This window comes from Thamnophis sirtalis, unplaced genomic scaffold, assembly GCF_051295495.1.
Source record: "Thamnophis sirtalis isolate CommonGarterSnake01/CBP01778 unplaced genomic scaffold, rThaSir2_p1.2 scaffold_4, whole genome shotgun sequence".
Lineage (NCBI taxonomy): Eukaryota > Metazoa > Chordata > Lepidosauria > Squamata > Natricidae > Thamnophis > Thamnophis sirtalis.
The window spans coordinates 59,034,415-59,062,256 of NW_028261384.1; the positions used below are offsets into that span (position 1 = coordinate 59,034,415).

General features: G+C 36.9%; 1 protein-coding gene and 1 pseudogene across 6 annotated transcripts in view; one reads left to right on the forward strand and one right to left on the reverse strand.

Annotated features, from left to right (window-relative positions):
- TRAK1 (trafficking kinesin protein 1) overlaps positions 1–11,618 on the forward strand; it is a 448,828-nt gene extending 437,210 nt beyond the window's left edge. For 5 of the 6 annotated variants that reach the window (XM_087712990.1, XM_087712992.1, XM_087712991.1 and 2 more), the window contains one exon: positions 9,241–11,618. In XM_087712990.1, coding sequence (XP_087569116.1) covers positions 9,241–10,021 — 781 coding nt within the window. In that variant the 3' untranslated portion in view covers positions 10,022–11,618. The remainder of the gene's footprint in view (positions 1–9,240) is intronic. The other variant, XM_087712995.1, reaches the window with a different exon arrangement.
- A 6,000-nt stretch (positions 11,619–17,618) lies between these two features.
- LOC106545299 (tyrosyl-DNA phosphodiesterase 1 pseudogene) lies at positions 17,619–18,993 on the reverse strand (annotated as a pseudogene).
- Between the last annotated feature and the right edge of the window lie 8,849 nt (positions 18,994–27,842).

Genomic DNA, 27,842 nt, shown 5'->3' on the forward strand with positions numbered 1-27,842 from the left:
AATCATGTGACCATGGAGATGCTGCAGTAATCATAAGTATGAAAAATGATCATGTCACTTTTTCCAGTGTGCATTGTAACTTTGAATGGTTACTAAATGAACTGTTGTAAGTTGAGGACTTCCTGTACTTACATAATCGCAGTGAAACTAAATCTTAAATTCTTGATCTACACCCTCTCAATTCAGAATTCACATCAGACACCCTCTACTTAATTTGCATTTTCTACAAGAGCAAAGATTCTGTCCAAAGCATTTCTAGTTTACTTTCAAGTTGCCATTAGAAGCAAGGGGGGGGGGCATATTCCACACATACCTTCTTCAAATATTGTATCTCAGATTACCAAAGCCAGGTTGTAAGGTGTGTCTCTAAAGCCTGCAGGAGTAGCAATAGCAATAGCAATAGCAGTTAGACTTATATACCACTTCATAGGGCTTTCAGCCCTCTCTAAGCGGTTTACAGAGTCAGCATATTGCCCCCACAATCTGGGTCCTCATTTCACCCACCTCGGAAGGATGGAAGACTGAGTCAACCTTGAGCCGTTGAGATTTGAACCGCCGAACTGCAGATAGCAGTCAGCCGAAGTGGCCTGCAGTACTGCACTCTAACCACTGCGCCACCTCGGCTCATACCTTGTTGGAGAATGTAATTTATGACACAGACTGAAAGGAGCAGAGGGGAACAGGGTCAAAGATGAGCCGAAACCTAGGTCCACCAGAGCAGATGAGTAGATGCTGATATGCTGCTCCTAATAAATCATTGGATTCCTTCTGAAATTTGGCTTGAGACTCATGAATTAATTAGGGCATTTGTCGGAAACTTGAAAGATTCCTTGGAATGTTTCAGCAATGACTTGGTAAAATATTGTAACAGATTCAAATTTACAAATTGTGTGAATTCTCAGGCGTTTGGCAACCTACCTGCACTTTACATTTGCAGGAATCCTTCAATTTCCTTCACATTGACCTGTCACCTAATTGAGAGACATCATGCCTAGAACAGCTTGAATTGGGATTCTTGACTAACAAACAGTGGAATTTGGTTAGTGATGGCAATGGGAGTTGTTGGGAGTACCTTTGCAATGCAGTCTTGTGAAGTTGCACTTTATTATTGCATCAGTTAACAACATGACATAAATTTTGTTTCCAGTTGGGGGTATGTCAAGTTGGGGCTATAAGTCAATAAGTCCTGTACTACTTTATTTGAGAATTTATGTCGAACTTCTCTTGATATTTTTGATTTTATTATTGAAGACAGTGAAAAGTATTGCTGTTAGTCTGGTTTTACGTTGCATATTTCCATCACTTTTAGATTACTCCTACTTCCTCAATCTTAAAAAGTCCTATGGGAGAAATTTGTTCATTAGGTGTTTTCTTTGGTTTTAATCAAAGTCAGGAATTAAGCTTGAGAAATAATTTACATACTTTTCTTTTTGCATTTTAATACTGTATCTAAATGCATACAAGAACACATCTCTGAAAATTTTCCCATATGTTAATTTCTCCTTAAAATAATATGAAAGCAAATTCTTTTTCATCAAATTGAGTAAAAACAGGAAAAAATCAGGATTTTTCTTAAATGAAATGAAATGAAAATTAATTAGAATGGCCTTTTTTCATTCTTTGTTTTTTAAGTATGAAAACCTATTAGCTGACTTGTAAATGTACTATTATCCAAAGAGTACAGTGATGGCAAGAGTTTCTTACTGTGTTTCCCCAAAAATACGACAGGGCCTTATTTTCTTTTTACTTACAAAATATGGCCTTGGGCTTATTATAGGGGAGGGCTTATTGTTTTGGGGTTGCCAGGCGGTTGCTCCCTTGTGAACTGGCTCCCGAAGAGCCGGGCACAGCTTCAGGGGCGAAGGAGCCATGAGGTGACCAAGCTCACGAGCAGCTGCCCGGCAAACCTCTCTCCAGCCAGGCAGAGCACCATTCACTGACCTAGGAGGTATCACTAAGGCACCAAGCCACATGGCACTCTGCCTGCTCCCCAGCTCCCATGGCTTGGCACATTAGGGATACCCGCTAGGTCAGTGCATGGAGCTCTGCCCGGCTGGAGAAGGGGGTTGTGTGAGCACCTGTTCTACTTCCAGCAGGCATGCCTCTTAGCCTCAACATGTCCGGGCCCAGCTGTCCCTGCAGCAGCAGCCGCTGCCGCCACACTCTGAACATAACATCTTCTCTGGTTCCAAACTCCCAAACTTGGCTACCGAGTTTTCCAGCAGCGGCTGCTCTAGGGGTGCGCTCTAGTTCCAGCAGCCAGCCCACAACCATATCCCAAGATATCCGTGTCACGACGGCAGCATTCTATAAATACTGCCATTCAAAGACCAGCATTTTTTATAAGATCATCACCTATGAATTTTATTTTGATGAATAGCGTATTCTATAACACAATTGGGGATACTTATGTACAATATGAAGTCAGAATTTTTTAATACCATATTACAGGTAGTCCTTGAGTTAGAATTAAATTGAATCCAACATTTCCATTGATAAAAAAGTAAGTTCTGCCCCATTTTACAATTATTCTTGCCACAGTTAAATAACTTGCTGCAGTTGTTAAAGGAATAGTCACATGGTTGTTAAATGAATCTGGCTTCCCCATTGACTTTGCTTGTTAAAAGGTGATCACATAACCTCCACACACTGAAATCATCATAAATAAATACTAGTTGCTAAATGTCCGTCTGCCTGCCTCTATCTATCTATCAACTGTCTGTTTCTAGGTCCATCTATCAATTATTTTATTGTCCAAGATAAATGCTCGCCAGTGGACCTAATATCAAAATATTAAATTTAATTGGATTTTTGGCTTTTTGTTACTTTTGGGATTCGGCCCCATTTGTAACTTACTGGGTAGACAGAATTTGACTTCCTTTCTTTTGCATTGTATCCATTCTGAAGGATTACGTGATTCGTAAGCATTAAGATATTAGAAAGATTCTGTCATTGAATATCAATGGTCTAAACTCACCCCAGAAAAGGAAAACAATCTTTAATAAACTAAAATATTTAAATTACGACATAATTGCAATGCAAGAGGTCTATATAACCAAACGACAGATCCAGATCTTAGAATATCTCAGATTGGGTAAACTTTACACGGCATTAGCTGATCAAAAGAAAAGAGGAATAGCACTATATGTTAAAGACACAATCCAGACTAAACTAATTTATCATGATTTGGAGGGGAGAATATTAATTGTAGAAATAATGTTAAACCAAAAAAAGGTGTCACTAGTTGTAATATATGCACCTAATGAAGGTCAGGAAAAATTTTATAGACTACATAGCATTGTTCGAGAAATGGGAAATGAAAATATTTGTTTAATGGGTGATTTCAATGCTATAGTTGACCAGAAATGGGACTACAAAAGTGGAAAGAAGAAAAAAGGAGCTAGGAGAACTTTGCCGAGGTCATTCTTTCAAATGGCTGAAGAACTTAATATCTATGATGTATGGCGAGAAAGATGCCCAGAGAGAAAGCAATATACCTTCTATTTGAATAGACATGAATCCTGGTCAAGGTTAGATATGGTCTGGATGTCATTGGAGTTAATTTCAGAAGTGAAGGAGATAGACATAGAACCCAATTTATGGGCCGACCACAATCCCATGAGGATTATATGGAAAAAACAAAAGAGCAGTTATCATTAGTTACTCAATAGAGCAATACTAAAGGATCAGGAATATATTAAAATAGTTAATCAGGAATTAAGACTTTTCTTCAAAGAAAACCAGCCAGGAGACACATCCATACAAAACCTATGGGATACAACTAAGGCATTTATAAGAGGGGTCACAATATCGGCTACAGCTAGGAAGAAAAAAATTGAGAATCAAAAAATAAGAGAGTTGAAAGAAAGGTATAGAAATCTAGAGAGCGAACTTCAAAATAAACCACAAAATAGAAGTATAAAAGGACGTATGGAATTGATCAAACATGAATTGGCTATATTTGAAAAAACAAAATTGGCACAGTCTATAAAAAACGCAAAACAAAATTTCTTTGAGAATGCAAATAAACCGGGGTGGTGGCTGTCCTACAGGCTGAGGAAGCAAAAGCAAGAGAACTGGATCAATAAATTACAAGATGGAAAAGGCGAGATCTGCTACCAACTAGAGGAAAAGAAAAGGATTACCCAAGAGTTCTATGAACAACTATATAGAGAAAACCGAGATTATGCAAAGGAAGGAATACTACGTCTTGAAAAGTCAGATCTGCCAAAGATACCAGAGGAAATAAAGGATATGCTCAATGAAAACATTAAAATATCAGAGATAATTGAAGCCATACAAAGACAAAAGAATAATAAAGCTGCAGGGCCGGATGGGCTACCAGCAGAAATATATAAAGAATTCCAGGATGTGCTTATTCCAATGCTGTTGGAAGTTTATATTGCTGTGCTCAAAGAGGTGAAGACACCATTATCTTGGATGGAGACTAATATTGTATTATTACCTAAGGTGGACACAGACCAGATGTTTATACAAAATTACAGACCAATCTCACTGCTAAACGCAGATTACAAAATTTTTGCTCTAATAATAGCAGAACAGCTGAAAAAATTCCTTATATCATTCATCCACACAGATCAAAATGGATTCCTCCCCAGAAGACATATTAAAAACAATATGAGAATTATGCTAAACATTCTTGAATATTATGAAGTGCATAATAAAAAACAGGTTGCACTATTTTTTCTCGATGCCCAAAAGGCATTTGATAACATGAACTGGGAATTTTTGCATCAACAATTGGAATACATGGAATTTGGGGATAAATTTATAAACACGATTTGAGCAATATACACAAAACAAAAAGCCAAAGTAATAATAATGGGGAATTAACGCAAAGTATAGCAATCCAGAAAGGTACAAGACAAGGCTGCTGTTTATATTAACCTTAGAAGTTTTAACCAGGAATGTACATAAAGAGGAACAAATAAAGGGACTAGAAATCAAAAAGGAACAATTTAAGTTACAGGTCTTTGCGGACGATCTAGTGTTTGTGTTAGAGGATCCTATAAAGTCTAGTATAAAACTCATTGAGGAATTGACAGAGTATGGGAAAATAGCGGGTTTAAAGATAAATATGACTAAGATTAAAATGTTGGTTAAAAATATGACCTCAAAAGCGAAAGAGGAGTTAACGAAGAAATTGTCAAAAAAGTCAAATATCTTGGTATACATTTATCTGTGAGGTGTGTGACCATCAAAGAAGATAATTATACTAATTTTATCAATAAAACTAAGAATGACTTAGAAAGGTGGAAAAACCTACAATTGTCCCTGATGGGTAGGATCACAGTCATAAAAATGAACGTATTACCAAAATTCCTTTTCCTATTTCAAAATATCCCCATCAAATTAGAAAAAGGTTTTTTTTAAGGATTTGAATCAACTGGTTTCAAAATTTATTTGGCAGGGAAGAAAACCAAGACTAAAACTCAAGGCTATGCAAGACACGAAGGAGAAAGGAGGATTTGGTGTACCAGATTGGGAACTTTATTATACTGCGGCTACTGTTACATGGCTAAGAGAATGGATAATGTTGAGAAATAAAAGATTACTCAAATTGGAAGGCCATGACCTCCAAGTAGGATAGCATGCCTTCCTTTGGTATGAAAAAGGACCTGCACATAAATATTTCAGTAGACATTATATCAGACAGTCCCTGTTATTAATATGGAACAAAATTAAAGATGACCACTACACCAAAATACCCATTTGACTATCTACGATGGAAGCATACATACATCCAAATTTAATTAATATGGAAAATATAGTTACATATAAAGAGTTATTGAACAGACAGGGGGAGATTAAAACTAAACTAGAATTGACATCACAAGGGGTACAAGTAGAATGTTGGTCTTATTTACAGATACAGTCAAGGTTTGCACAGGATAGGAAGAAGGAAGGTATTGCCAAAGACTACACAACATTAGATAAACTTTTGATACAGACAGAAAGCAGGCGGATTAAAGTGTTGTATAGATTTTTGTTGGAATACAAGATAGAGGTGGAGCATGTCAAAGAAACAATGGTCGCCTGGGTTACAATGTGGAATTGGCTAAGTGGGAAAAACTTTGGATACTTAATCAGAAACTAACAATGGCTACGGCGTATAAAGAAAACCTTTATAAGATGTTCTACAGATGGCATCTCCCTCCAGCACGGCTCTCCAAAATGTTTAAAAATCTGGGCCCAAATTGTTGGAAGTGTAAAAAAACACCAGGCACTTTTTATCATATGTGGTGGACGTGCAATGAGGCAAAAAATTATTGAAAAATGATCCAATCATGGTTAGAACAAATGGTGGGAGTCCAAATCTTGTTTAAACCAGAAATTTTTCTCCTAGGTAAAATACCAGAGGGGTGTAAGAAAGATACACTTTATTTAATTATTCATGTACTAACTGTGGCGCGCATAACTTATGCACAATATTGGAAAAAAAGAAAACACACCACCAGAGCTAGATATAATCAGAAAAGTGTTGGCCTGTGCGGAAGCAGATAGGCTCACTCTTGAACTTAAAAATAAAGGGGAATCAGAATATTTTGAAGTCTGGAATAGATTTTATGACTGATATAAGAATAGATTTTATGACTGATATAAGACAAGGTGACAAGACTGGAACAAACTGTATGTACTGTGATTGGACTGAAGGATTGATAATGTATCAAGTAGGCTAATTGTCAATAGTTGTGACTAGCTATATATAATGTGAATGTATAGACACTTTGACTTCACGGTACTGCATTGTTTTAAATGTAAAAACAAAAAATATATATTGAAAAAAAAGATATTAGAAAGGTTTACATTTAACTGTGGCAGAGAAGAATTGCTGTTCCCAAAGGCACTTTTTCAAAAGGCAACTGGACTTTCTGTATTGTTTTCTCTTGAAAACATTTCGCTTCTCATTCAAGAAGCATCTTCAGTTCTGACTGAATGTGAACACTAAAGAAGCTTCTTGGATGAGAAATGAAACATCTTCAAGAGAACAACACAGAAAGTCCAGTTGCCTTTTGAAAAAGCACCTTTGGAACAACCATGACCGGGATGACTGAGAATCTCCAAGGACCATGTTGCTCTTTTCATCACTGTTATTGGAATGTACTGGTGTAGAAATCTCATTATTTTATACTTGAAAGAAAAATACCATATTTTTCAGAGTATAAGACGCACCAAGGTTTTGAAGAGGCATTTTTTGAAAAAAAAAGTAGGTAGATAGAGGGATGGAGGGAGGGAGAGAGAGAGAGAGAGAGAGAGAGAGAGAGAGAGAGAGATACAGTAGGTGGGTAGGGAGAGAGAGAGAGAGTAGGTAGGTAGGTAGGTAGGTAGGTAGGTAGGTAGGTAGGTAGGTAGGTAGGTAGGTAGATGTTTCCAGGTGTATTTATTCATGTGCTGGAGAAGGAAATCACTGACAATTTGCAGCACCTAAGATTTTGTTTCTGCTGGCACAATTGATCAATCTAATTCTCGTCAATAAGTTAAAGAGCTTTCCAAAAGAGGGGGGAGTTTTGCACTCTGCAAACCTCCCCAAAACAGCCTGTTTTTCACAAAAACAGGCCTGTTTTTTTAAAAAAAAATTATGTGCATAGTCTTATGGAGGTTTATAGAGTGCTGCTGGGGGCTGGGGGGCAAAAAACTGTCAATTTTTTGCTCATTTCTGCCCTCCCCAGCCCCCAGGAGCTCTCTGAAAGCCTCTATAAGGCTCTACACGGCCATTTTGGTGAAGGGGCGGGGTTTTGGGAGGCAAAAAATGCTGTATTCAGTGTATAAGATGCACCCAGATTTTCAGCCTCTTTTTTGAGGAAAAAAGTGCGTCTTATACTCCAAAAATACGGTAAATCAGGAGTGTTGAGAAAGGAAAACAAATTATTGCAACTGGAATAATAAAAAATAAAAAACCCTGCATGCAGTTTAAAGTGTGCATTGTGTGTTTTGCATTATTTAATAAAACTTATTTCTGATTGGCATTATCTGACTTACTGCATGAATTTGTTTTGAAAAAATTGAGAAGTATAGAAATTGGTTCTGATTTGAGACAAATGCCCACTAAGCATGACAAGTTTGACTACCACCATAACATGAACATTCTTTTTATTATATTTGTGGAGAAAATCATTCTCAACGTTGTATAACATATTAAAAAAATTGAGCACTTGTAACTTCTAGGATTAAAAATACTTCTTTTTTAAATTTGTAGACAACAAAACACAATTCAGTCCTTTTCATCTTTATATTCAGGCTTTCCTTTTATATAGATAGATAAATAGATAGATAGATAGATAGATAGATAGATAGATAGATAGATAGATAGATAGATAGATAGATAGATAGATATAGATATAGATATAGATATAGATATAGATATAGATATAGATATAGATATAGATATAGATATAGATATAGATATAAAATTATATGTTAAATAAGTTAATGAAATAAATGAACAATGTAGAAAAAATTATTAAATCTCTTAACAGACATTGCTACCCCGTGATCACACTTTCTCTTGATCCAAGCCATCTCACAGATTTGCTGTTGAAAGGAGAAGGAAGTGAAAATGTTATTTAGAATATCTTGAGTTGAATAAGATAAAAATTGGGTGGTTATTATTATTATTTACAGAGGAGTATATCCATTCTTCATACAGTATGTTACCACCCACACTGAGATAAAACATGTGTAATTCTAATCTAAAGTTTGTTTGTTATATTAATAGTGCTCAATCATGTGCACAAAAGATTAAATTATACTTTTTAGGATCATACTATGGATGTAGCCTATTTGAATGGAGCTTATATTTATGAAGACCTTTTTGATACAATAGATTTTATCTTTTGTAAGATTTTCTTTAAGCATTATTTAGCTGGTAAGTGGTGCTTCCATGTACCTCATTAGTTGATTATTGTAAAGCAGAAACTAATTTAAACTTAATTATTTGCTCTAACTGGGATTTGCTTATTATATTCATCTTTTTCTATTAGCCAAATGAGTTCAAAGAACCTAATAACAGAGTGAATTGAATTCAAAGTGGGCCTGAAAATGGCTATTGAGACGTTATTGCTTAACTAATATGAGATAAATAAGGGCTCAAAAGTCCATAGTCATAGGGCTATTGTTAGATAAAAGTACTGAAGAGGTTTTTTAGAAATGGGTTTTCTATACTGTTAATTAATATTAATATCTGCAAAGACATTAACTTAAGCTTTGCTTTTTCCTTAGCCTTAATGCAGCACCTACTCCATCTTGTAGCAATGTTGGCAATTTGAAAGGCACTCCGGTAGCCACCCCATGTACTCCTCGGCGTCTGAGTTTGGTAGAATCCTTCACTAATGTTCGGGAATCCACAACTACAATGAGTACATCCTTAGGACTTGTATGGCTACTCAAGGAACGTGGGATATCAGCAGCAGTGTATAACCCACAAGGTTGGGACAGAGTGGGCAGGAGCACTCTTCTGAGCACATATTCTCCAAGAATGGCTGCCATTCCTTCCACTCCTCCAAACTCACCTATGCAGACACCTCCTTCTTCCCCACCATCTTTTGAGTTCAAATGTTCCAGTCCTCCTTATGACAATTTCCTGGCTTCCAAACCAGCTAGTTCAATTCTGAAGGAAGTAAGGGACAAAAAAAATATCAGAAACAGTGAGAGTCAAACTGATGTGTCTGTCTCCAACCTTAACCTAGTGGACAAAGTAAAAAGGTTTGGAATTGCCAAGGTAATAAATTCAGGGGAAACACAAGCTCTTAAATTAACTGATAAACACGGACTATTTTTCTCTGGATCACAAAAGTCTGGAGGCCTGCTGCCTGAGAATTTGCCTTTGGATTGCCCTGCTGTGACAACTGCTATTGGAGGCATTCAGTTGAACACTGGCATTAGAAGGAATCGAAGTTTCCCAACTATGGTTGGTTCGAGCATGCAGATAAAAGGTCCATCAACTCTAACCCCTGGAATCCTAATGGGAGGAAAACTTTCCAAGCAAACTAGCTTACGATAAACGGCTTAATATATTTCAAGCTCCTCCTTCAAACACTTTTTTCTTCCAGTTGTTATTAAGTTTGACAAATCAACTTTGTGCCTAATTGGATAAAGTGTAAATTTTAAATAGAATGTAAATATGTATTAGATGTATTATAGATGAATCAGGTCACTGTTTTGAACATGTAACATGCTAAAATTTTGAAAAGCTGTTTTTTTTTCTTTGCACTGAAAAAAGTGATCCTTGCACAGGGAAAAAGAATGATCAATTCTCTAGTTAGCCTACCTTGACAGGGTGACAGGATCATTTGGCAAGGATTACTGATCATGCTATCAGAATTGCAAGATTTCAGGATGGGTGGTGAATTCTATGAGGAGTCTTTGTTTTTCATGACGTGTTCATCATAGCAGTAGCTTAGCATTTTGACTATTTTGTTTGGCCTTTGAAGTGAGGAGGGAACATTGTACTTCAGGGGTCATAATTCTAACTGATTGGATTTTTCCCTTATGAAATAAACTTGAAATGATATATATTGAGAAGCATTGCTAAGTGTGCTCCATGCCTCAATTGTTGTTTTGTAGCATGACCATATTCTATATTTTTTTTTCAAAGCTGCACTGATGATAAAGTGAAAAGTATTTAAATAAACTTTTACTGCAGACACGGAAAAATCATTATGACATATCCAAAATGAAAATAATACCCTTAGAATTATTCTATGCTTCAATGTTAAAAATACTAAAATAAATATCTCTTTCCTTGGGAGCCAAAATTATTGAATGAGTTGATAGTAGGCCTCTTTAAAAACCAAATTTAAATCTGTAATACAAAAAAATACCAAAATAGCAAGTGTTAAAGTAAAAGGAATGACATTTGCAGCCACTTCAAATGTCTCTAGTTTTTAAGTTTTATTGTTAATTTGTTGCATGGTTTATGATTCCAAGTCTCATTCAAATAATGCTTAAAGCAGTCCAGCATATAGAAATGAGAGGGGAAGAAGAGGACTTAAAACACAATGGAGTACAAAAGGAACTCCACAATCTAGGAGACAGTGTCATGGGATGCCTCTTCATTTTTGAGGAGGTAATATAGGAAGTTCACAGAAATGATTATATAAATCACAGATATTTTATAATTATTTGGAAGCAATTGGTATATGTAACTTTTTGTCTTTTTAAAAATCAGTTTCTGTTTGTTTCTATTTGCATTAGTTTCCACATAATTTGTGTGTGTGTGTGTGTGTATGTTCTGTAAGACTTTTAATTAAAAAACCACTGTATTAGATGAACTATGGTGTTTGTGTGTACATGCATACACACACAAACACACACACACACACACACACACACACACACACACACACACCGTGGATCATTCAGTTCAGTACCGTAACAAGCAGTGAGCATGTATATGTAGAAGAATGAAAGAGGATAGTACATGCTATTAATTTTTGCTTGTGTTTTCAGACTTCTATTTATTTCACATATTGTTATTTGCTCTACTTTCCCTTTGAATGTGTGCATTTAATCGCAAAAATGTGACATCTTTTTATCTGGATGTAACTTAAAGAGGACTAATAAATTGGTAATTTTAAATAAATGAAAAAAATCATTAATGTCTGAAATACTTTTCATGTATTCTTTTTTGTCTTTTATTTTATTTTATTCAAACATTTTTTTCCAAATTTACAGATATATAATAAAATGTACAGATATAAAGCATAAAATCTGACAGGTATTCAAATGATTCTGAATAAAGATTCAGAATTAATTTAAACTATTCATTTCTGAACCCTCATATTCCATGTGTATCAGGAGCTTTGGTGTAAGGAATATTCCAAATCCATGGGCGGTCTTTGTTTTCATACTTTTCAGGGAGCAGATAATGGACAGGAAATGACAATACTGATATATTAGCAAACATGTTTTCCTTTACTTGGAAATACCCTGTATTCAAGCCAAAATCTGAAGGCAGGAACAGAACTCCTAGTTCATATGATAGGATCCTCAGCTGGGTGCCATTTTTCTCAAAAGTTCCTCAAGCAGCCTTGGAAAGATTGGCACTTGTCACTGGAAACCATGCAGTCTTCTGGAAATCCAGGGATACTCTCATGTAAGTTTTAATATGTGGAATTGCATGACTATGATGTGAACTTTCAGCTGACCATTTGTGGAAATATGAGTATAGCCAAAGCTGCTTTTGTGCAATTTACATACTATATGGCAGAGAACCTCCAGCTGAATAACCTTCTAAACTCTTTCTCACATTTTCTTTTTTAAAATAAATATTTTTTTATTTTTACTAAACAAACAACACGCAAAAATGATAATCTTACATTACATCTTGTAGAAAGTGTGTCAATTGGTTACAATTAGCTTTCGTGCATCTCTTCCAGAATCATTACTTACATTCATATCGAATATCAAAGTTCTTAATGAGTCTTACTTTCAACATATCATAGTTCTCATTTAGCTGAAATTGTTTTAATGTCCTTTTGCCTAGAATAATCCATAGTTAAAAAAAACACAACCACCTAATGGCATTTCATTAATTATTACTAATAGCCTTAAACCTTTATAAGACATTCTAAACAAAAATTAGTTGACAAAATACCTGAGCTCTTTTCTCCCCTGAAATCACTGTTTACAATTTGTGTCCATGTTTCTTTTATTATGATAGTACATGTATGTATCATTAACTGTATCCCTTATCCTTATCATTCCATTGTTAGTTGTTATAATTAATAATGGTTAACAAAAAATCCTTTACTGCTATATCTATTTTCTTCTTATCAAACCAACATATATGCATTGCCCTTGTCAATTATTTTTTAACATAATCATTTATAAATTACTAAATTACTACTTACTAATTATAAACTTAGTTAAATTTTTTGTTGTCTACTTTCATATATCCAATAACATTATAACTTTATAACATATTCAAAATAAAAATTGATTATTTAAATTTCTAAACTTTTTCCCCCAAATCATTATTTGCAATTTCTATCCAAATTCCTTATATTAAGCCAGTACATATATGTGTCATTAACTATAAGTCTTATCATTTCATCATTGTTATTATTATCATTAATGTTTGTAACAGAATCATTTATTACTTATATCCAGCTTCCTCACCTCCAGCCAACATAGAAATATACCTTGTTACCATTATCAACTATTTATTTAAGCAAGCAATCTGAGGAGTTACTAAATTCCTACTAACTAATCATCAAACTTAACTATTAATATTATTTTTTTTATTATCGATTTTCATATATTTATTTTTATATAAGCCTCATACGTTCTTTGCACGCTGCGCAATTTTTAAATTTTTAATTTTTAAATTTTAATTTAATTTTAATTGGTATGATGAGTGTATGAGACTGCATGTGATTGAGTGAATGCTCCCACTTTTTTATTACCCTATATTGCTGTATTTATGTGTTTTTAATTATCACGTGGGGATTGTCTGAGTGAACGAATGAGTGTGTCTGATTCGGAGGGCCTGTCAGGGAATGCGGGAGCTATAGGTGTGGTCGGGGGGACCACGGACACGGGAGTGGGCCGGAGCATTACGGTCGTAACGGGGAGGGGCAGATATGGCGGGGACTTTAGGGCTGGCCATTACCGGGGAAGGAGGGTTCGCTACGTCACAGAGATCCCTCTTTCTGGCCCTATGAGTCCCACTCCGAGGCCAGATGGCGCGAGTAATCAGGACCCTGGTCTCAGGCTGTTGTCGTTAAATGCCAGGTCTGTTGTTCACAAGGCTCCCCTCGTCCGGGACCTAATTTTAGACGAGGGGGCAGACCTGGCATGTATTACTGAAACCTGGCTGGGCCCGGAGGGAGGAGTCCCCCTCGTAGAGATGTGCCCAGAAGGATTTCAGGTGCTTCATCAGCCGAGAGCTCAGGGCAGGGGTGGGGGTGTGGCTATTGTTATTTGGGAGTCTTTAGTACCTCGTAGGATCCCTGCTCCGGAGCTTGTCGGGTGTGAGTCCCTGCTGGTGAAGCTGGACCTCAAGGGTCAAGTGGGTCTGCTGCTAACGTACCTGCCTCCCAACAGTGTTGCAGCAGCCCTCCCCTCGCTCCTCGAGTCGGTAGCCGAGCTGGCAATTGAGTTCCCCAGGCTTATGGTCCTGGGGGATTTCAATTTGCCTACGCTTGGTGAACACTCTGATGGGGCGCAGGAGTTCATGGCTTCCATGACAGCCATGGGCTTGACCCAGATAATTCGGGGCCCAACTCACTCTGCGGGTCACACGCTCGACCTCGTATTCCTCTCGGAGCAGTGGACTTGTGATCTTGGTCTGAGGGGTAATGAGATCATACCCCTGTCGTGGTCAGACCACTGCCTATTGAGGCTTGACTTCCGAAGACCAAAACCCCACTGTAGGGAGGAGGAACCGACCAAGTGGTTCCGCCCCAGGTGACTTATGGACCCTTTGAGGTTCCAGACGGAGCTTGGGGTTATTCCTGATACTCTCGCCCACAGTCCGGCAGAGACTCTGGTTGCTGCCTGGCATTCGGCAGCATCGGAGACCCTTGACCGGATTGTGCCACTACGGCCCCTCCGAGGCGGCGGATCCCGGAGGCCTCCTTGGTTCACCGAGGAGCTCCGGGGGAGGAAGCGCCGGAGGAGACGCCTAGAGCACCTGTGGAGGTCCGATAAATCCGAATCGAACCAAGCACTCTTAACAACCTGCACCAAGGAGTACATCAGGGCACTTAGGGCAGCAAAGAGATCTTATATTGCCACCTTGGTTGCGTCCGCCGAGTCTCATCCAGCCGCCCTGTTTAGGATAACCCGTTCCCTCTTAAATAAGAGGGATACGGGGGACCCCTTGCAGGGTAGGGCTGAAGACTATGCCCAGTTCTTGGCGGACAAAGTTGCTCGGTTTCGGTCGGATTTGGACTCCACCTTTGCAGATCCAGCCAAGGCACGAGTGGACGATTTGGTAGACCATCGCTGGGTTGAGTTTCAGGATGTTACCCCCGGGGACGTGGACAAGGCCATGAGGGCTGTGAGTGCCTCCACCTGTGTACTGGACCCGTGTCCCTCCTGGCTGGTTGCTAACAGCAGGGAGGTGACACGGGGCTGGATCCAAGCGGTTATTACCGCCTCGCTTCGGGAGGGGCACTTCCCCGCCGCACTTAAAACGGCGGTGGTGAGACCCCTCCTGAAGAAACCATCTCTGGATCCAGCCGTACTTAACAATTACCGTCCAGTCTCCAACCTCCCCTTTATTGGGAAGGTTGTTGAGAAGGTGGTGGCCTACCAGCTCCAACGGTCCTTGGAGGAAGCCGATTACCTGGACCCCTTCCAGTCCGGCTTCAGACCTGGTTACAGCACAGAAACCGCTTTGGTCGCATTGACCGATGATCTCTGGAGAGCCAGGGATGGAGGCCACGCCTCCATCTTGGTTCTCCTTGACCTCTCGGCGGCTTTCGATACCATCAACCATGGTATCCTTCTGCGACGACTGCGGGAGGTGGGGGTGGGAGGCACTGTTTTGCAGTGGTTCTCCTCCTACCTCTTGGACAGGTCGCAGTCGGTGTTGGTTGGGGGACAGAGATCGACCATGAGGCCCCTAACATATGGGGTGCCGCAGGGGTCGGTCCTGTCCCCCGTACTATTTAACATCTACATGAAACCGCTGGGCGAGATCATTCGGAGGCACGGGATAAGATACCATCAATATGCGGACGATATGCAGCTGTATCTGTCCGCCCCGTGCCAACTCAATGAAGCGATGGACGTGATGAGCCAGGGTCTTGAGGCCGTCAGGGACTGGATGAGGGCTAACAAGCTTGTACGCAACCCAGAAAAGACCAAGTGGCCGTTGTGTTTCCCTCCCAAAAATTTGGTTAGTGTTCCATCGCTCAGGCTGGGGGGCCAAATTTTACACCCCTCAGACAGGGTTCGCAACTTGGGAGTCCTCCTGGACCCACAGCTGACCTTTGATTACCACCTGTCGGCTGTGACCAGGGGGGCATTTGCCCAGGTTCGCCTGGTGCGCCAGTTGCGACCCTACCTGAATCGGGAGGCTCTCACAACAGTCACTCGCGCCCTCGTAACCTCTAGGCTGGAATACTGCAACGTGCTCTAGATGGGGCTGCCCTTGAAGAGCATCCGGCGGCTTCAGCTAGTCCAGAATGCGGCCACGCGAGTGATAGTGGGTGCACCTCGGTTCACCCACATAACACCTATCCTCCGTGAGCTGCACTGGCTACCTGTTGATCTCCGTGTGCGCTTCAAGGTGCTTCTTACTACCTACAAAGCCCTTCATGGTAGTGGATCTGCGTACTTGGGAGACCACCTCCTGCCAATTACCTCCTCTCGACCCATAAGATCTCACAGATTAGGCCTCCTCCGAGTGCCATCTGCCAGCCAGTGCCGGCTGGCAACTACGCGGAGGAGAGCCTTTTCAGTAGCAGCTCCGACCCTCTGGAACGATCTCCCCATGGAGATTCGTACCCTCACCACCCTTCAGACCTTCCGCACAGCCCTCAAGATCTGGCTATCCCGCCAGGCCTGGGGGTAAAGAGTATAATCCACCCCCACCCGAATGTTGAATGAATGTTGCTCGATTTTAATTATACATTGTGTTTATATGTTATTGTATGTTTTTCCCCTCCCATACAAGTTGTTAGCCGGCCTGAGTCCCCTCAGGGAAAAGGGCGGCCTATAAATAAACTTCACTACAACTACATATATCAACCTGTATCCTTCCAGAAGGCCTGTAGTCTTATTTCTTTTGCCATTTGTGGAGTTAGTTTTCTATTTATTTCCTCGATAAAGTTTTTATGGACATCTCTCCGCACCTTATTGTCCATTGGGTCTCTCAGATAGTCTCAGCGCCCTTTTGCTACTTTAATTGGTTTATCTTTAGTTGCCAATCCTATTTCTGTTAAGGTTTTTTCCTTTGAAACCATCATTTTTTCTCTTTTTTCTTCTTTTGTGCCTTGAAATTTGGGGTAAAGCTCCAGGCCATCTAAATCCCCCTTCCAAACTCCCATTTTTTCGCTTTCAACCACTTTCAGTTCAGAGATCAAATCATTAGTTTTCTTATCTTTGTGTTCCTTTTTCTCTTCAATTTTTGGAACTCCACCTCCCTCATTTTTTTCTGGTATAAACTCTATGTTCTTGTCAATTTTCCAAGTTACGAATAACTCTTGAATTGCACCCCAAATCTTTTGCAAAATTAAAGCTTCCTCTTCTGTAGATTATTCCATGTTCCAAATTGTAAATTACTGCCGTTGTAGTTTTAATCTTCACAAGAGAGAGGTTCCATTTTTTCCCTTCTCCCAATAACGATAAGGGTCTCAAGAAACAGCTGTGGTAAACAATTTTAGCCTTGACTCTTATCACTTTTAGTTACAGAGCTTTGAAGCACGAAAACATTAAGTTCTGAGCAGCAAAAATAGTATTTTTTCACTTTCTTGTGTTGACTCAGATTTAGGAGGAACAAAGTGGAGTTTAATAGCAAATAGTAGATAATTTTTGTTAAAATAAAGGGGGAGATTTTAGTCCTTTGGTTGAAGAATAATGCAGAGACCAAAGAAGAAAAACCAGTCTGTTCACTTTAAGCAGGGGGTGGGGGGGGGAGAAAGAAAAAGCATTTCAATAGTTACAAGAAGAAAAATATATACTGATCACAACAAAACAATGAAGATCAATTTCACCACTGACTTCTTCTGGTTATGGGTTTACTTTAGCATAAAAAAGAGATTCTTTTGGGCAGTTGTTTTTTCTAAAACAAAGAATTCCCCAGTTGAATCACACTTCACTTTCTGTTCCCTTCCGTTCCATAGCCATCCGTCTCCCACTTCATCAGCATAAGCTGTCTTTTGTTACTAGCTTGAAGACTTTTTCTTGCTTTTTTCAGGGATTTTGCAATATCCCCGAGATCAGCAAGATGTATTCTTCCTGTTCACCGTCTCTTCGGGATGATTTAGGTCTGATTGAAACCCCCCCAGTGGCAAAAATACCAGCTGCAGTCTCAGAGCATCGAGACCGCACATCCGTACCGTGGAGACATTCCTCTTTCTCACATTTTCAACACTTGGATAAATCAGATGGATAGGAATTTCTTTGGAGAAGTCTTCAAATTTTTTCCTAAACTCCCCAAATTTTCTCTAAATTCTGAACACAGCCATTTGGATTCAACTCCCATTGATCCAATACTTGAGAATTGTCCTATTGTCCTGGCCAAGAATCTTGATCAGGTATTTGTGTTGCATGTTCTTTCAGAAGCTTTCTCAATTTAAGATGACCCCATTTTTCTTTTGCATTCCTTTGGTATCGATCTGGAGTTGACCTAATAAGTTATACCATTGTCTCTGAAAGATCATGTTGCTTAATTATTTCAACCCATTCCATCACTAGCAGATTTATAAGATATCAAATAGCTGATTAGATCTGATAAAAAATTCATATGAGGTTCACCATCAGACTTGGCACTCCCAAGAGGCAATCTTGGATATAAAGAACTTAGCCATATTCCTTGTGTTTCTGGTACCAATCATCAGCAATAAGATTGGATATATCTATATCACCACTCAAAGACCTTCTTCATAATTCAACAACATTATTTTTGTGTGGTGGATTCCAAAGGCAATATCCAATTTTGCCTGGCATAAATGAGCATTTTTTATAAGAGTCAGCATCTTCATGTAGCTCAGAGAAGCATTCTTGCTTCTCTCCAGGGACTATTAATAAAGATTTGTCCCTGAATTCCTTTGGATATTGTTGGACCAGCCATTCCACATCTATTCAATAATTAAACTGAACAGAAGATACAAGAATCCCCAAAAGAGGAAATAAAATACTTTTTATATGAAGGGCTCAAGAATTGTATTTTGACTTAATTCATTTGACTTTGGTGAGGAAGAATCTGAAAGGGTCTTGCCCATTCAACAGATCCTGCACTTCAGATGACACTGCGGACTTGTGACTTGATGGAATTTTACAAGCTGCTGTTAGTTCCATGAGTGTACCACTCTCTGCTTTTCTGACTAATTATTGCGTCTCTATTTTCATTCAAGGTTTAAAAATCCTCATCTTCACTACTAGAAAGACACCAGCCAAGGTCTTCCCGGGCAAATTTCTGATCTGAGGTCTCCTCCTGTGGAAAGTTTCCAGCTACATATTTCAGAGGACATGTATTCTGAGCCCATAATACAATTGGTGAATTAAAAGAAATAAAAAGCAAGTAAATCAGGAAGCTTTATTATTATTTAATGGAATAAAAATAGGACTTGTTATTTATAACTCTTACTCATAGCCAATTATGGGAAGATGAATTAGTTTAGTTCCCAAACATTTCCAATTATATGAATTGCGGGTGAGGATGTGTATGCGCAAACTCACCGGCCATTTCCATGGCCTGGTTGTAATCTGCACAGGTTGGGGACTCCTGAAGTAGTATATGAAGTAGTATATTTTTCTTTAGAATGAAATGTCTGATTAATGAAAATTCTGTTGTGAATTATCTGTATTTACTCCTTTTGCTTCCTGAGTACTTTTTCTAGTGTCAAAAAATAAAATTACAGAAGAATAACAACCTGTTTTTAGGCAAGAAAAAATTTCTGGAAATATTTTACAAAATGGATTTTATTTCATTGTTGGCTTTTGATTATTTTAGAAGACAATTCCAAAAGTTGGCTTTCAAAATTTCTGATTTGCCAAAAAATTCTAATAACTACCCAATCATTTATTTTTATGACATTAAATAAAAAATAATTTGTGTTTTTTATAATATCCTGTTTATATAATAAGTATCCTGAAATTATGTCTACATTTATTCCTTAAATACATTCAGACTTTAGGAGTTTGTTAAGATCCTGAATTTGCATCTAATGCTAAACTGTAATTTGTTTAGTAAAAGTTTATCGAATACAATGCAAGGATTCATTTAATGCATTAAGCCAAAATCAAAAAACCATAATATGGCTTGCATGATATCCAAAAAATGGGTATGATCAATGTAGACTGTAGAATTTTAATTACAAAGATTTATGAGATAGCTCCTGAAGAAGCTGTGTGATGATTTCTCAGACTATATATTCTAAGTATATAATTCTGATTCCCATCTGCTCCATAAATATCCAGGAAATCTTTAAAAATGGAACTTCCTTTGGAGTTAGCATGAATATGATCAGATTGCCATTGTCACCAGTAAAGAGTGTGTAAAGAGTGAAATATCTGTTGATGTCTACTGAATCAGGACCTAATGGTTGCTCCCAGAGTGGAAATGTCTTCTCTTAATGATTCATAGGAAAGTAGGGTATTTCTACTGGGCTGATTTTGAATTGCTAAATTAAAACTACCGCTTTTTAAAATAAACACAGTTCATCAACAACCCTCTGAAAAAGTGATATAACATTTCCTTCATTTATGTCATTTCTGTGCTACAGCTACAACATGAAAGATAGCATAAAATTTACAATAATATTAGAAAAATGCAAAACATTATGAGAAAACTTTGACTAGTAATTTACTAAAGATAATGAAAGAATTATCCCTAATAAATGATTGTAATTATATGTATGGCAAGTATTTTCAAATTCCTTTTCTGAGCTGGCTTATGTGCAACAAAAGTGCATGGAGCTAATCTTTGTTAGCCAATTGAGAAATTATATGGACTGAATATTGACCAATTTATATTTGGTCAATATAAATTGGGGGGAAATATGTAATGAGAAAGTCTTTACAAGTGAATGGATTTGTAGCTCTTCCTGAAGACACCAGCTGCTTTATCTACATATGTTCATGCTTTTGTATATTTTCATAACTATCATTGTATTTGGGGTAGAAAATATAATATCCAAATGGATAAGAAAGACATCTTCCCACTCTTTATTTATTTATTTTTAAATTATTTGACATTTTCCAAAATCACAATTACACTTTTACAGTTTTCTGTTATCGGTATTTCTTTTTTCTGATTCCAGGTTTTCCATTTTTCATTCTATTATTTTATACATATTCTTCTTTGTTTCATACTTTCTCATTTTTACAATATATACATCTATATACACTATTTCCATCTCTATTACTTTCTAAATATATGCCATCTCTTTTCATTGTGTTTGCTATGTGTTCCTTATGCATTGATTTTACTTCTCTTTTCAAGCCAGTTGTACCACCTGTTCCATATCTTGTAGTACTCTGTTTTCTCTTTATCTGTTAGTTCCATCATTAGTTTATCCATTTCTGAGCATTCTAACACCTTTTTTATGGTTTCTGCATCTGATGGAATGATTTTTAGTTTCCAACTTTGGCAAATGAAATTCTGGCAGCAGTGATTATATGAAGCATTAAATATTGAATATCCTTAGTACTTTTTTTTTAATTATTCCTAGAAGAAACAGCTCAGGGTTCTTGTCAATTTTTTGTTCTATTATTTCTTCTAACCATTTTTGAATTTTGTCCAGAATTCTTTGGCTTTCAGACACGTCCACCACATATGATAGAAGGTCCCCTGTTGGTGGTTACATTTCCAACAGTTTGGAGATCTATTTGGGAACATTTTGGCCAATCTCGCATGGGGTGACTGCCACCTATAAAACATTTTGTAGATGTTTTCCTTGTAAGATGCCGACATTGTCAATTTATAATTTTTCCAGTGCTCCAATTAAATATTGTACCTGAAGTTTTTAGCCAAATTATCATCCTTTTCTTCATGGTTTCCTCCTCCATTTTGAATTTTAAGAGACAATTTTATGTTTTTGTCATCATTTTTTCTTCTATTCCTGTTATTAGTTTGTCCAATACTTGTTGTTCGATTTGAAATCCATACTGTTCTAAATCCTTTTTATATCTTGTTTGAATTTGTAGGTACAGCCACCAGCCTAATTAAATTCCCTGTAATTTTAACTCCTGATTTGTTTTAAGTTTTCCTTGCCCATCCAATAATTCCTGATATGTCAATATCTTATTCAAATATATTACATGGGGGTAGGTAATTGCTTCCTTGGTTGATATCCATCTGGGAATTTTTGTGTAGAAGTTTCTTTTGATTCTTCATCCATACTTCTAGTAAGGCCCCTCTTACCTGGAAATATTTATGGGCTTTACTCTTTCCCTCCCAAATAAAAGCATGTCAGCCCAGCTGTAAATCATGGTCCTCTATTGTCAATATTCTTTTATTTTGAAGTACTGTCCATTTTTTGAGCCATGTTACCGCTGCTGCCTGGTAGTAAAGCTCCCAATCTGGGAGGCCAAATCCTCCTTTGATTCTAGAGTCTTGTAGTAATTTTAATTTTAACCTAGCTTTTTTCCCCAGCCAAATAAAATTTAAAATTATTTTATTTAGTTCCATGAAAAAAATGTTTCCCTAATTTTAGTGGTACAGTTTGGAATAGAAATAATTTTTTTGATAGTATTCATTTTTATGGTTGCAAGTCTTCCAATCTTCCAATTATAATTATAATTTAGCACAATTTTCCAAGTCCAATTTTGTATTTGTTGCAATAATTTTGAATAATTGTCTTCTTTTATGGTATAACATTTAGCTGTTAGCCAGATTCCAAGTTATTTAGCCTTTTTAACTATTTGCATTTCCAATACCCTCTCTAATTCCTCATTTTATCTTTGTGTAAGATTTTTAGTAATTATCTTTGTTTTATTTTTATTTATTTTTAAGCCTGCAACTTTACCAAATTCCTTTACTTCTTGAATTAATATTTTCCCTGTTTCAAGGGGGTCTTCTATTATAAAAACTATATCGTCCACGAATGCCTGACTTTTGTATTCTTCTTTTTTAATTTTTAACCCTTTTATTTCCTCTTTTTCCCTAATCCGTGTACAGAAAACCTCCAATGAGAGGATAAATAGAAGAGGAGATAGTGGGCATCTTTATCTGACCCCTTTATTTATAGTGACTTTGTCTGTTAGATCTCCATTTACCATTATTTTAGCTGTCTTGTTTTATATGTTTTGCTTTAATCTTTGTAATACATTTTTCTCCAAATTTCATAATAGCTAATTGTGTAATAAAAAACTGCCAATTTAAATTATCAAACTCTTTTTGCCCGTCTACCAATACTAATGCTAATTGTTTCTCTGGATGTGCTTCATAATATTCTAATACATTCATTATAATTCTTGTATTATTTCTTAATTGTCTCTTGGGTAGGAATCTGTTTCGATCCGAATGAATAATTTTATTTAATATTTTTTAAGTCTTTCCGCAATGATCGTCATAAATATTTTATAGTCAGCATTTAGCAGCGAGATTGGCCTATAGTTTTGGATCAATTGACTGCCTGTTTATTCTTTTGGAATTAATGTTATAAATGCCTCAGTCCATGAACTTGGCATTTTTACTTGTTCTAATACTTCATTGTACAATTCTAACATGATTTTCTCAAAAGTATCTTGAAATTTTTTATATATCTCTGCGGGGATCCCATCTTATCCTGGTGATTTATTGTTTTTTTTGGTCCTTAATTGCCTCCTTTATCTCTGTTGGAGTTTTTTTTCTCATTTAGCATTTATCTTGCTTCCTCTGAAATACTTGGTAGGTTTTTCTCTTGTAAATAATTTTGGATTTCTTTTTCTGGGATGTTTTCCTGACTGTATAGAGTTTCAAAAAAGTTTTGGATTATACATTTTTTTCTTCTGTCTTGTGGAACAAATTTCTGTGTTCATCCTGTAATTGCTGTATTAGTTTTTTTGTTTTTTCTTTCTTCAATTTGTGGGCCAGCCATCTACCTGGTTTATTTGCTGTTTTGAAATAGTTTTCTTTTGCCATTTTTATTTTACATATCATTTCTTCTTGAAGTGTTAGATTGATTTTGTGTTTCACCAAATCTCTCTCTTCTTTGATTTTAATATTTTCTGGTTTTTTCTGCGACACGGTGTCCAACTCTTTAAGCTTCTTCTGTAATAATGTTTGCTGTTTCTTTTTTCCTTATTTCCCCTTGCCATATATGTATTGTTATACCCCGCACATAGGCTTTTGTGGTATCCCATAGGTTTTGTAGTGTTGTTTGATCTTTCTTGTTTTCCTTAAAGAAAATATCTAATTCCTTATCCATCATTTGTATATATGATTTTTCTTTTACAATTCTCTGATTTAGCGTCCATCTGAATTTTTTCCTCTGACCTTTCCATTTTGGCATTAGTAGATTAGGGTCTTTCCATGTATTTGGCAAAATATCCATATCTTCTATGTCCGGAATGGCGAACCTATGGTACGCGTGCCACAGTTGGCACGCAGAGTCATTTGTCAGGGCACGCGAGGGGCTGCCCTGTCAGCTGGCCAGCGAGCATGTGCGCACTGGCCAGCTGAGTTCAGCCTTTTTTAAAGCCATTTTTCACCCTCCCCAGGCTCCAGAGGATTTATAGGAAAAACTGTCCCTATGGGCAAACTGGAAGTTCAGGAATGGACTTCCGGTTTGCTTGTAGGGTTGTTTTTAGTCCTCCGGAGCCTCAGGAAACCCTTCTGAAGGTCCCTGAAGGCTCTGGAGACCAAAAATGGCCCTACGAGCAAACTGGAAGTCATTTCCGGTTTGCTTGCAGGGTTGTTTTTAGTCCTCCGGAGCCTTCAGGGAAGCCTCCTGAAGGTCTCTGAAGTCTCCAAAGGGCCTCGGGGGGGGGGCTGTTTTTGCCCTCCCCAAGCTCCTATAAAGCCTCTCGAACCTGGGGTGGGCGAAAAAAGCATGCAAAAAATGGAGGGGAACGCCTGTCATGTGCGCATATGCACTAAGGGGGTGGTTGGTCATGCATTGCATTATAGGTGTGCTATGCCCATGCACGATCCTACTGTGCTCTCTCCACTTATGGCACGCAAGCCAGAAAAGGTTCACCATCGCTGTTGCTATTGATCAATTCTGGCTTAATCCAATCCATATCAATTCACGACCACAAATTGTGCAGATGAGGGGGGGGGGAGTGTACTGTCTTTTTTTAGATGTATCTGTTTCTATGCATCCCTTAAATTTAATTCTTGCACCATTTCAAAGAAGGTACTCGGTAGTTGTTGTCTTTTCTTTTTCTTCTTCTTTGTATTCCTATAATCTATTTTGTTATCTGCCACCACATTGAAATCGCCTATTATACAGACATTTTCCCAATCTGATTCAATTATTTTATTGTGTAATTTATTATAGAATTCTTTTTGGTTTATATTTGGAGCATAAATTGTCATCTTTTTTGATTTGTTGTTATTTCTATCATTAAAAATCTGCCTTCTCTGTCACTAAATATTTCCCTCGAATTTAACCAATCTTTTATGTATACCTCAATTCCACTTTTCTTATTTTGTGCTAACGCCAGATACAGCTTTCCTATTTTGGAGCATTCTAGAATATTACCATATTTTTCTTTGATATAGACCTCCTATATGCAGATAATGTCCATATTCTGTCTATTAAGTCTTGTTAATGTTTGTTTTCGCTTAGCTGATGAACTGATATCATTGATGTTCAAGGATATCATCTTTATTTCATCTTCCATCGTATTTGTATGTTGGTTTTGGTCCTTTTCATATTCTTGTCTTGGTTTATGTTATTTTCCTGGCTCCTCTCTCCTGTTGTTCTGTTTCCCTTCAGTCCCTTATATCCTGCTCCGTAAGTTTTTCCTCTGATGTCTGTTCTTTCTGACTCTTATTTTTTGCTTCCTCTCTACTATCTTGTTCATCTTCTCCTATTATATAGTAATCATAAAATTCCTGTGCCTTTTCCAGAGAGTCAATATAGATTTTTTTTTCCTGCCAGGTTATTAGCATCCCCTCAGGGATAAATCATCTAAATATCACTCTGTATTGAGCAGTTGGAAATGGTAGATTCTTCTCAGTTCCCTTATCCATTTTGGTATCTCTTTTAATGTTATGAATTATTTTCCCTTATAAACCAAAGACTCTTCTCTTGTTTTGCTGTAGACTTCATCTCTTGTCTTTTTTCTTGTAAATCTTACATGTATCTCTCTTGGAAGTTTATGTCTGTGTGCCTAATTTTTGTGGACCCTATACACTTTGTCCAAGTCATTTTCCACTTCCTGCTTGCTTTTTTGCAGAAGTTCAGCCAGGAGTTCGGCCATTAACTTTGGAAGAGCTTCCTCCTTAGTTTCCACTATATTTTGGAATCTAAGATAAAACATTGCTCTCTCCATCTCTAATGGCCTCTTCCATTTCTTTGGTGTTTTTTTTTGAAAAGTTTTATTGTTTTAATTAAACAAAAACACACACAAAAAAAGAATCATCTTTCGTTACATCTTGTAGAAAGTGTGTCGATTCATTACAAATACATTTTGTGCGTTTCTTCCACAATCATTACATATACTTCATTCAAATTGAATTGTCAAACAATTTGAATTGATTCAAATCAATTTTTTAATATATTTTACTAGCACTGTACCACAATTCTCATTTAATTACAATTATTTAAATGTGCTTTTATCTAAAATCATTTGTATTTAAAGACACAACCACCTACTGGCATTCATTCGCAATTTCAATAAACCTCCAATAACATTACACCTTTATAACTTATTCTGAAACAAAATCAGTTAGTAAGGTATCTAAGAATTCCCCCCCCCCTTTTCCCTCACAATTTAAAGCTTCTATCCAATTTGCTTTTACTAGTACAATACATACATATATATCATTAAACATTATTCATTAACATTTCCTTGTTATTATTGTGGTTAACGAAAAAATTATTTACTATTTATATCACTATTTAATCTTTAACAAAAACTTTCTAAAATAAGCTTAAAAAGAAAAAAAGTTAATAACATCTTTCACTTGAGCTTTAACTCCTCCTTGCTAGGCTAACTCTAAACAATTTATATCATTCCTGGTTTCTTTAGTCATAAGCTATCTGAAATTTCTTAGTCCAGTATTTATTTTGAGTATAATCAATCCATCTTTTCCATTCCAGTTTATCTCTCGTTTGAATGATCCTTAAGATATGCAGATATTTTAGCCATCTCAGCTAGGTTTGTTACTTTCAATGTTCATTCTTGAATAGTAGGAAAATCTTCCTTCTTCCAGTATTGCGCCACCAACAGTCTAGCTGCAGTTATTAAATGCAAAATCAGGTTAATCTCTACAACTATACAATCAGTAATTATACCTAACAAAAATAACTGCGGGGTAAACTTTATCCTTTTTTAAAGAACATTTTGCATAATCCACCATATTTTTATCCAAAATGCTTTAATCTTTTTGCAAGTCCATCATATATGAAAGTAAGTAGCATCAGCACAATCACATCTCCAGCATTTAGGTTGTAAATTAGGATACATAGAAGCCAGTTTTTTAGGATCTAAATGCCATCTATAAAACATCTTGTAAAAGTTTTCTCTCAAATTTGGGGCTTATGTAAATTTTACATTTCTTACCCAGATCTTTTCCTATGTATCCATGGTTCTTCAAAATTTTGAGCCCATTTAATCATACAGTCTTTAACTAGTTCTGTTTCCGAATCCATTTCTATTAATACATTATATAGTCTTTTTATATGTATTGGACTTTGATCACTAATTTGTTTAAGTAAATTATCCTCGACTTGCATAAAGCTGACTTTTTGATCTATTTTCCATCTGGCCTGTAACTGCCCATACTGAAACCATGATTGAATTGTCTTTTCTTCTTTTAGTACATTCAAAGGTTTTAACTGTAATACACCTTTTTCTATGGTAAGAAGCTGTCTGTATGTAATTACATCCTGTTTTTGTACTATGTTTATATTTTCTATTGCATGTCTAGGAATTGCCCACATGGGTATCTTATCGTTTAATTTGTATTGATATTTTTTCCAGACCCGCAGTAGATCATTTCTTAAAATATGACTTTTAAAGTTCTTATCTACCTTTTTGTTATATAGCAA